The 11,309-nt window shown below is 38.6% G+C and overlaps 2 protein-coding genes across 3 annotated transcripts; one reads left to right on the forward strand and one right to left on the reverse strand.

The window, feature by feature from the left end:
• Nucleotides 1-39: 39 nt before the first annotated feature.
• On the reverse strand, nucleotides 40-3,829 carry LOC139606665 (transmembrane protein 272-like). 2 transcript variants are annotated; one of them, XM_071458934.1, is made up of 5 exons: nucleotides 2,491-3,829; nucleotides 1,894-1,986; nucleotides 1,141-1,175; nucleotides 830-921; nucleotides 40-723 (listed from the first exon to the last, which is right to left on the reverse strand). In XM_071458934.1, the coding sequence occupies exons 1-5, from the start codon at nucleotides 2,495-2,497 to the stop codon at nucleotides 720-722; spliced, it is 231 nt and encodes a 76-aa protein (XP_071315035.1). In that variant the 5' UTR covers nucleotides 2,498-3,829; the 3' UTR covers nucleotides 40-719. The 2 variants fall into 2 exon arrangements, with proteins under 2 accessions (XP_071315035.1, XP_071315034.1); XM_071458933.1 differs by having other exon boundaries at nucleotides 830-1,033; nucleotides 1,125-1,175.
• A 164-nt stretch (nucleotides 3,830-3,993) lies between these two features.
• tm4sf5 (transmembrane 4 L six family member 5) lies at nucleotides 3,994-10,951 on the forward strand. Its single transcript, XM_071458932.1, has 5 exons — nucleotides 3,994-4,338; nucleotides 5,894-5,974; nucleotides 6,447-6,589; nucleotides 8,672-8,864; nucleotides 10,258-10,951. Exons 1-5 carry the CDS (start codon nucleotides 4,165-4,167, stop codon nucleotides 10,273-10,275), a joined length of 609 nt encoding a protein of 202 aa, XP_071315033.1. The 5' UTR covers nucleotides 3,994-4,164; the 3' UTR covers nucleotides 10,276-10,951.
• The last annotated feature ends 358 nt before the right edge of the window (nucleotides 10,952-11,309 follow it).

Below are 11,309 nucleotides of genomic sequence, written 5' to 3' on the forward strand. Positions count from 1 at the left end.
GGTCAAAACAGTCGACACCTATATGAAATGACACATTAATAAAAAGGGAATTGCAGTTTATTTTGAGTTGATCCCATATATACCATCACCAGAGCAGCAATTAGTGTATTAATCCACAGCTGAAAATAGTCCCAATAAATATATTCAGGAATGGCTTGGGTCTAACTTGTTCTTGTTTTGGACAAAAAGGTTGATAAAAAGACAAAAAGACAGGTATAAAGTAACAACAGCTTTACCATTTAATTCAAAGACCCCCAATGGTTCAAACTTAGAAAGAAACTACAAAATACACAATAAATCAAACATTATTATCCAACATCTATATATTACTATATAATATAATATTTCCACGACATAAATTACAATACAATAAATGAAAAAATAAAACTGGAAAGTAATAATTGAGTTCTACAATTGCAGTGCATAGTGGAATACATTTTAACCTTTTCCCCTTCACAAATAATTATATAGATGAGTCAGCATACAATTGTGCTTCATCCACTCCTCAAACATGCCCATAAAAGTCTCTGTTTGTTGGCACAGGTCTTGCCACCACATAACACAGTAGTCCTTTGCAGACTTTGGCCAGGAAGACCCAAATCGCCGACGTCTCCAGCACTGCATTCCAGAAAGCAAATGTGTACAGGGTCTTACTACAGTAAAGACCATCGGCTGCTGTGGGATCATAGTTGGGCTGATAAACTGAAAAGACCCACATGTCACCTGCAGGTACAGGACAGGGGACAGAGACATTTAGTTGTAATCTGACAGGCTGTAACAGAGGGACAGAGTTTTATCAAAAAAATGTGTTTCAGAATTATTGCATTACCTGCCAGGATCCAGGCGTAGATAAACAGGCATACTAAACACAGCAGACAGGCTTTGCAACCCTTGGGGTGCTCCTGCGGATGAGCCGCCTCGCTTTCACAGGGGAAGGTCACAAATGGTATCATTAACAGAGGAATCAGAGCCAGCCCTAACAGGTAGTTAGGTATGTTAGGCTGCTGAGGGCAGTCCTTAAAATACACGACACCTGTGGGTAGATGAGAGTGATGTGACAACATGGTTGAGGGTTGTTGAAAAGCAATATAGTAGACTTCATGTTGAAGGAAGAGCATACTGACCGAAGATGACTCGTACCAGAGCTAGGACAATCCATCCTACTGTGACTGCAACTAGAAGGGTAAGATAAAAAATAAAAAAAAGTCAGATTCACATTGGTTATTATCATATTTTGAGAAATTCATATACTGACATACAAACTATGACACATTTAAGGTCACAGAAATGCAGTTATTTTCGAAATTGATATATAGTTTGACCAAAACGAAATAAATTCAAGGTTAAAATTGGACCCTTGTGAAGAAAGTTTTAGTCAAACCACTGTTTCTGATATCAAGAGTTTATATTCAGTATTTGTAGTTTCACCATTTTGCCACCACTGTTCATAGAATACTCTACATCAGTTTTCATAAGCATATAATATAAGCTGCTCTGAGAACATCTTATTTCACAACATATCTTATCTGTATTTTTATTTATTTGTTGTGTGTTTTTGTGAAGTTTGGAAAATGTTATAACCTTGGAACCTTGCACTCAGTTGTCAGTTTATTAGGTGCACTCAGCTAAAACTACTGCAGTCTATTACAACAGCACTGCAATAAACTCCACCTTCATAAAGGTTATTATTAGTTTTAACTGTTTACAGAGGTCATTTGCAGAGTCAGTATAATACAATACAACTCAGCTCTACAACAAACAACAGCCTCCAAAATAACCACAAAGCTGAAATTGAAGATATGTTTCACTTCAGGAGCTGCATTAGACTGCATTAGTTTTGTTTGGTGTCCGTAATAAACTTGCAAATTATTGCATATTATAATATATACTCACCTGATAGTCTTGGAGGTCTGGGTGATGGAGGGTTCAGGTGAAACCTCCACACAGATCCCACGGTTATGACCACTGGCTGGCCTGTAGATGGGGCTAAAGAGCAAACATATAACCTAGAATTATTCTCCCACAGTATCGATGCTTTATGTAGAATGTATTATCAGTAAAACTAAGATTAATGGCAGAGTCTTCAGGCGACTGAAAGAAAACATCTTGTTTTACTGAACGCAGACTGATGAGTAACCTTCACTCTTACTAAAAGCTGAAATAGAGAATACAGACGGTGAGAACGACATTCACAAATGTACAAAATAAGCACAGCTAACATGTTAAATGGCATGAAATCACTCCATAAGCTAACACTGTGAGGAGATCGTTGTTTTCTCATGTTTATCTTTTATTCTTCTTCATGATTTCACATATGAGAAGTTCATTAAAATTATTAAAAAGCAAAGAGCTCTCAAAAAGTTCGCCCTATCAAATGCACGTATAGGTTGCCCCACTGATCAGATTGCAGGTATTAGATACCATCACCATTTACCACACATCTAACAGTTTTTAATCCATTTTTATGCAATTACACAAGAACACACTTGCCTGCCATTGCGTCTGAATGAACTCCCTCTCCCAGGGTTCTTTGTCAACTGCCTTCACTTGTGCGCTTTCAGAGGCTTACAGGAACAGCTGGGGATTTCTGCAAACTAATGTTTTGACACTGTTGTTGGCATCAAACAGGACGAGCCTGCCAGTGGAATGACACATCACGCCTTGCTAAAAATGTAAACATACAAAGAAAGTGAAACAGCAAAGTCATTGCCAACAGGATTCTTATTTACCGAATCTCCAATAAAACTGAGAACATTTAAAATCATTGTGCACAACACCAAATACATAGCTGCTTTGGGAAATTAAGGGTGCACTTTTCTACAACATTTATTTTGTTAAGCCATAATGCATTTTAAGGTGTTCCAGCTATTCAGAAAAAAAAAAGAAACTGTGGACACACCCTATGTATCCTCAATGAGCATTACAGCCTCGATTCCAGAATAACAGTACAAGTTTTTGTGGTGTAAAAAACTAAAACCTGACAATAATCAGCAGTAGATTGCTTTTAACTCTCAGGTATGAGGAACTACTGTTAATACACATGTTATACACATATCATCAGTGTCAGTGGGTCTGGCAAAAATGAGCTCACTCCTTGACTCAATACTTTTAGATGCTCTTTAGCAGGGGAGTCGCCGGTTCGATATAGTTAATTTGGACATCGTACATTTGTTAATGATTGCACTAAGAAAGCTGATAAATGATGATATAGAATTTTTGCCCAGCCCTATTCACTGGGTTCAACTGCTGACTGCTAAATTCTCCAAAGGAGTGGACATCCATAACAAAAACTTAATGTAATGATGGCAGATTTTTTTTCACATTCCTCTTATCTGTAATAGTTTACATGAACCTGATACAGCATATGAGCCCACTTGATACTCAGTCAGTTACTGTAGCTTTGGAAGACAAAGCTCTTATTAAACCGTCGTGTTCATCAAGGCCTCCCTTGTGTTTGCAAAAGGCCATAAATAGAATAAACAGACTGATATCACCAGCAGCAGGTATCAAAGGGCATCAAGCTGCATGACTGGGCCCCTGGACACGTCACACATCCACATGTTTAAACTTCTATCTTTGTGAGGACACTCACTGACGTAATGCATTCCCCAACCCATACACTAACACCGGCCATCACAACTAAATGCCTGATCCCAACCCTCACCCCAAAACCAGGACTTAACCCTCAAACAGCCTTTGAAGGTGTGTCAGAAAGTGCCACACACTCTCACGCGCAGGTCCCACAAGTCCCATTCTTCTTTCTGTTCTTTAGGTTTTATGTTTGTTTTTTGTTTTTTTTAACTGGGAGACGTTATCATCTTCATATTAGAGACAAAATGTTATTTTCTCCCTCAAGTAGAGTTTCATTTCGTCTTTATCTGAGACCAATGAGAAGATACACAGGTCTGAGATCAGATTGGAGGAGGCCACACCAACACTTGGCCTTTGTTCCCTCTCTCCTTCCTGCTGAAACTGCCGCTCGTTTGTGTTTGACTTTCACAGTGAGAGGGTGAGCCGTCAGTCCAGAGCTTCTCACGCTGAGTCGCCTCCTTTTTTATTTCGCTTCGCCCACTTTTTTTTACTGACTTTAAGAAGGAGGCGAGCTACTCGGAGAGACAGTAGGCGACAAGAGGGATCAGTGAATAAGAGAAGAAAGGTTTAACCATGTGCTGTACGGGGAAGTGCGCCCGCCTGGTGGGCCTGATCCTGCTGCCTTCAGCCTTCATCTGCATGATCGCCAACCTGCTGCTGTTCTTCCCTGACGGGAAGAGTCTAGAAAATGATCAGATCTCCCTCCAGGTCTGGCTCATGGGGGGGCTCATCGGAGGAGGCCTCTTTGTGAGTACTGGATCATGATCTGTGCACATCTTCGGGAGCTGTTTAGATGTTTTATTGTTTGTTTTATTGGGTTTTTCAGTCATTACCTCAGCCTTGTGTAAACCTGTAAAATTTAATTGCTTGATTTATTGAGTTTTATTGAGTATTATTATTTTTGAGGAATAACTGTAGGACTATTTTTAGAAGTATAACAGAACTGTACTTTATTAGATTATTTTTGGTTTCATCTGCTTTCTTTTTTCATTTTAACTTCCGCCCTACCTAGGCTTTGACTTCATGCGGACTATAATTATTTGACAGCCAGATTCTTCATAGTTTAGATTCCTCTAAAATTGTACCTGTGTCAGTGGCAGGTCATTATTTGAAAAGCGTGTTGAGCAGTAAAGCCATGACTCGCAAAACTTTAAAAAATTTTAGATTCTAGTCCAGATGATTAATTATCTAAACATAAGAAAACATTTCAGGCTGAATTAGAGGGAACACGAGAGACCGTATGTGCATATGAAAAGTTTTCCATTTGATATAATGGTACAGTCCAAAAAAAAAAAAGCATCTTCACGTTGAGTGTTAAAATCAACATAAGCAAAATTTCACTTTGAAACAAGCAGATTAAGAAAAAAGGACATTAACTCAAAACAAGCACAAGTACAATTCTGAGGTAACTGTACATTTATTCCCACTTTATTCCACTTTATACTTCTATTCCACTAAAATTATTAAGTTACTTCACAAATAAAGATTATTAATTAATTTATAAAATATCTATGAATATCATACATCACATATCATAAAATATGATACATTTCTAGAGATTAAAACATATAAACTAGATTAAATTAGCTCCACCTCAACCAAATCTAAGATCAAAATGCTACTTATACTTTATTGTATAGTATAATAATTATAATAATATAATATGTAAAAGTAAAACATTCCCAGGAAAAAAAAATTCTACCTTGAATAGTTTCACTTTTAATATTTTTGGTAAATTTTGCTGACAAACTGAGGAGAACCTTTAGGGAAACTCCCCTTAACGTTAAGTAATAAAACCACAGTCAGATCTCATTAACCTCATCACAAAGGACAAACACACAAAGATCTGATTATGCAAGTTTCCACACACACACTATCTTGACATTTTTAGTGTTGACAAGGGCAATAAATAATTCAGAAATGTTTCATCTCATAAATTAATCAGACAGACCTTTGACTTTTGTGGAAGGGCACATCTTTATTGCTGTGATATTATCGTTTGGAACGGTGACAATAGAAATTTGGTCTCTCTCCGTTCCCACCTCTATCCGCGTGGATGTCACTGCCCGCTGGGACCAGAGAGTGAAGCTCGATTCATGATTCATTAATATTTGGTTAGAGAGATAAGAGGACACAGGAAGACACACAAATGTAAATGCAAATGTGCAGGTAGACGTGTGCGCATTCTTTGCAGACACAAACACATCAAACCTAAATGTTAAGTGCGTTCGAGGAACTCTTTATTCAAACTAAATCTTTTCCTTCATAAATGAGGCAACATTTTCTATTTGCAACTTTCCAGATGCTGTGCCCGAGCTGTTCAGCTATTAGGGCCGGGGGCAAGGGTTGCTGCGGAACAGGTTGCTGTGGCAACCGTTGCCGGGTGAGTAAAGTCATTTAAAAGGTTGTTGGGACTGGACTGATAATGATGGGTGGTGCAAGGTGAAAGGTGAGGGAGATGTCATATCAAGGACCAAGGGACAAACTAGAATCATGTGTATTTTATCAGCAATACACCATGTGGACGGTGTACTCATGTCGTTAAAGCATAATATTTACTGTACTGAAATAGTTGGTCAGTGTACTTCTACTTTTTTTAAATACCTATGTAAAGTCATAAAGTTTTGCTGAATATGTTTTACATAAGTATAGTTCTAATTCAGTAATTCCCCAGTTTTCGTAACTGTATTGTTTTTAATAAAGACACCACTTGTATCTTATTCAACTAGAATGATGCATGTGAGTGTGTTTTTGACAGGTGGAAAAAAAAGAATCAATGGAAAAAGAGTAAAAACTAAGCTAATTTTTAGGGCTAAATAAAATAATGATGCATCGTGTTCCCATCTTTCCCCCAGATGTTGAACTCGGTTTTCTGCTCTGCTTTCGGCCTGGTTGGAGCCATCTACTGCACCAGCGTGGCCTCTGCAGGTCTGGCAATTGGACCCAAGTGTCAGGTGCAGGGTGGCAACTGGGAATACCCTTTCGAAAACCTCGGCACGTGAGTGTTTCTCACGCCATCATGCATTCTCCCTTTGCAGCTCTTCCGTGTTCTTTCAGCTATACTGTTGTGTTGCTGCGTATCTATCTTATCTTCTCATCAGCTATACAGGGGTCTCAGACTTTCGGACCCCACCTTGTTTGACTTCCTTATCCTTCTTTGAGAAGCTGAACAGTTTTAGCTCCTCATTATAAAAAACATACAAATGCAATATTCTTAAACTCCAGTAGGGGGCAGACTGAAGCCGTCCTTTCTGTTTGTATCATTTGCAGCTTCAGTTGGAGAATCTGCTGTGATGGGTCTGGGATTTCAGACAAAACCACCACACTACTTGTTGTTGTCCTTTTACAGTTTAGTTTTCAAATGTGAAAAATATAATATAATATAAAACCTTAGGCCAACTAATGACAGGAGGTTTTTATCAGAGGTCATGTTAAACTACGATTGTTATTAGCAGTTGAGAAATATTCAGTCTACTACATATTTTATTTCTTTGCCGATTGAAGCAATGTGTAAGTTAAGGCAGAGCCAAAGTGATAGTGCCGCTGGCTAATGTGGTTGGCACCAGTGAAGCATTTTACAAGCTCGGGCAGGAAAAAGTGAATCACCAGATAGAAGCCCATCAGGTGATTGGGACATCGGTTAATAAATATGAGCAGGTTGTTAATATGTAGGCTATTGTTGTCCATGATGACAGCAGTGTAAAGGGCAACAATGGTTAAAAGGAGGGAACTAAGTCGGATTACACAATGCATGGTGGGATATTAACATATCAGCCTCAGCTTGTTCTTCCTCCAGCATATCTCAAGTTTCCCCTTTTTTGTTTCTGCCTTTCTGTGTGTCTCTCTGCTACAATGATCTCCTTTTTCGTGTCGTTTCCACTCAGCACGCAGTGAATAGACATTCTTTCATTCAACCAAAACATAGCTGGAGATTGAATCAGCAACACTGTTGTTCATTTAGCTAATTTATCAAGCGGAAATGAAAAACATTTGCTGATTCCCTCTTTGTAAAAGTGAGGATTTGCTGTTTTTTATCTGTTTTATATCATTGTAAATTAATCTCTAGGTGTTTACTGTTCCGCAGACAAAATAAGGAATTTGAAATCATTACAACTGAACTGACTCTGGGAGACTGTAATGGCACAGCTACTGTGGCATTTTATTGACTGAATTAATATTAAAAAATAATAATTGTTGGTTAGTATGTAAATAATCTTCTGTATTAGTGTCAGTTTGCATTAATTGGACTTATGTCTTTTCTCTTAAAACAATCTCTGCTTTAACTATAATTTCATTACATTTTTCTTAGAGTTGGCTTGAAAGCTACATTTCAAAGTTAATTTTATATTAAGTAAATAAAGGATAATATGTTAATAGTATGATAATAGTGGAAAATTAAGGAATTAGCTCAATATTTCAGTCAATGTGTTTATTCGCTTTCTTGCTGTGATAAGATGAGAAGATTGATTGTATTGGTATTGTATTGATAAGTATAAAGCTATAGCCAGCAACTGGTTATCTTAGCTTAGCATAAAGAATAGAACAATTAATCTGGTCCAAAATAATCAAATCCTTAAAATGTTACTCTTTGGTTTCTGTTTTGATTAAACAAACAAGACATACCATGTTGATTAGTGAGCTTTAGAGGAGCTGGTTGGCTGATTTTGATGCTTTGGACAGAGTAAGTTTGCTGTTTCCAGGCATGAGAGTTGTATCAACCCTCTCGTCAAACTCTTTGGTAAGACAGTGAGAAAGCATGTTTGCCAAAATGTCAATCTACACCTTTGATTTTCCACTATTAATCATTTTTGCAAGTGTGCCACTATTCTTCTGCAAAACTGCTGGTATTTCCACCCTGACCTTTTCTCTCAGTTCCTCTCCTTTCCATTTTCCATGTGTTTTCTTTCTCCACTCCTCGTTTTTTCCATTTACGTCCTCACTGACACATTTTTCCTTAACTCAGTCATCACAGCTTTCTCTTTCTGCACCCCAAACTTGGCCTACTTCAAACTTATTTTCATTAATGCTGCATCTGTGTCCTGTGCAATGCTTATGCCCTTACTGTTGTTCTCCCTTGCAGGGGTAACGGCAGCTACCTTGTAAACCAGACAATGTGGTCAATCTGTGAATACCCCGACAATGCAGTGATGTGGCACGTCGTCCTGTTCTCCATTCTGCTGTCCATGGGTGTGCTGCAGCTGGTGCTCTGCGGCATGCAGGTGGTGAATGGCTGCTTGGGATGCATCTGCGGGGACTGTCGTGACAGCAAAGATGTAGGTGAACAAATGCTGGGGGAAAAAACAAAGTAAACTGGGTTAGGAGAGGAGCAGAGGACGCAAGCAATTCTTTGAAAATTACACAATGAAATAGGTTTTGAACAGGATTTCTGAGCCTCAAAGGTCATGAAATCTACACAAGAGGATCCAAAGAGGTTATAAAAGAGGGGAAGCAATAAAATTTCAAACAATTTTCTCGAGCGCAGCCACACCAATGTGAGCAAGCATGATCTGCACTGACTGGTTTGGTTGCTGGAAGTGGGCCAGCTATTCTTAGTAGCTTCATGTATGGCTTTGCAGCCGCCCAGTGTGTTGCTTTAGAGTTGTTTTGGTTGCTGTTCTGGATTTCTATCAAGTCTGCCACTGATTCAAAACAGGAAAGGGAAAAAGTTTTGATCCTGTGTTGATAGAAGTGTGAGCAAGGAAACGCATAGACGGGCTGTTATGGGATTGTAGCCTGTCAGTTAGTGAGCTTTAGAGGGGCTGGTCGGTGGATTTTGTTACCTTTGAACAGAGCCTTGCTAGCTGTTTCCATTCTAACCAAACCAGCTGCAGGTGCGACTTGAATCCAGCATACAGAAATGAGAGCGGCATCAGTCTTCTCATCTAGCTCTGCAAGAAAGCACAGCACACATAGCATTTCAAAAGGTAAAGGTAGAGAAAGAATTCACATTTTTATTCCACTGTAATATGGTTGTAAACACTTAAAAAAATAAAAAGTCAGACACAGAGCTCTAAGGCTAAAGAGCAAGACGCTTAGAAGGAGAAAAATACACAACTTTTTTATATTCACAATAAAGCTTGGGATGCTTCTCGTGTCATAGGTCATCATATTAGATCTGTTGAAAGGTTTACTCAAAATAAACATGACAGAATATGGTGACTTATCAGGTTCCTCACATGCACAATAAAGGTACAATAAGTAAACAAACAGCTTGGCAGAAAAAGTGAAAATGTTTTGTACATGTGCTTCTGTATGCGTTGATGATTAAGCTCAGATTTTGCACATGGTTGAATGTATAGTGATGATTCTTTAAAAAGAAAAAAAAAAAAAGGGTTTGCCAACGAGACAGATTCGCACAGACTTAAACACATTACATGAACACACATCAGTAAGGTAATTATAGAGGTAATGAAGGTGACATAAGTGGATTTGAAGGCACTGCATCCACTGTGCAGGATTCACAAACACTGTGGAGTCTAAAACATCATTTAGCGTCGTGCTACACTGGCAACATTTGTCAGGAAATGCAGACACATGAACAACTTTCTACACATTAACATGATGCTCGCATTTATTTACAGCTCTGTCAGTCATCTGAGAACTTTGCTTCCTGTCCAGAACATAAACTAAACATGAACTAAACATGTGTCCTCTGTCCTGTTGCAGGATGAAAGTGGACTGTGAAAGTGAAGAGGAGGATCACTCTGCTCTGACCTGCATTTAGAAGGACCAGGTTGCATATCTGCATCTCTGCATTTTCCCGAAGTGCAGAATGTATACAGCTGTTCCTGGTCTCTCTATCTCCCTCTCTTTTCCTCTCTCTCCTCCTCACAACCCCCCTTTCTCCTCTTTAACCCAATCAGTCGAGGCAGACGGGTGCCCACCCTGAGCACAGTTCTGTTGGAGGTTTCCCTCTCATAATTAAGTAAGGTTGACCTTACCCTGTAAAGTGCCTCGAGATAATGTATATTATGATTTGGTGCTATACAGTTAAAATTGAATTGAAGTGAATATATACATATATATATATATATATATATATCCCTGTGAAGCATGTTGCTCATGGTTTGTGTGGATTGCTTTCATTGGCTGAAGTCTTCAGTAAAATAATTACTGAATTCCTAACTTACAAACCTTATTCAACAGTTCATAGAACAGATGAGGATCAAACTACAGTTGTAAATAATTGTATTTGCTTCACAGACTTAAACTGTATATCAGGTAAATGTGACGGCACAATAAGAACTGATTAATTTGAAAAATAATATTAAACATTATTTACTGTTTTTTAATGATCAGATTTGTGTTAACTTAAGCTATTTCAGTTCTGTCAACATTAAAAAACGTATTTTCCCAATAAGTTTTTATGTGAACTTTGCTGCTGTTTTTTGTCAAGTTGCTTTCCTCTCTCTCTCTCTCTCTCTCTCTCGCACACACACACACACACACACACACACACTGATTTTTACAGAAACCCCTGCTCTAACTGTGTCGTTGACTAACTCTGCTTATCCAGCTGTACAACCTCTGCAGAATAACTGTGAGGATCTCTGTCAATTACTCACCTCACCCTGTGCCTGTGCAGTTAGACAGCCAGATCTAACAGGATTGTTGTGCGTCCAGACAGTGTCAAAGGTCAGGGCGCCCCCCGTGGACACCCTGAGCACTGCAGCTGCATAAACACTACACAATCTGTACCAGTGCCTGTTAGTATAGGT

This window comes from Trachinotus anak, unplaced genomic scaffold (assembly GCF_046630095.1).
Source record: "Trachinotus anak isolate AG129_WGS33_773 ecotype Australia unplaced genomic scaffold, CSIRO_AGI_Tana_v1 ptg000023l, whole genome shotgun sequence".
In the NCBI taxonomy this organism is placed as follows: Eukaryota; Metazoa; Chordata; class Actinopteri; order Carangiformes; family Carangidae; genus Trachinotus; species Trachinotus anak.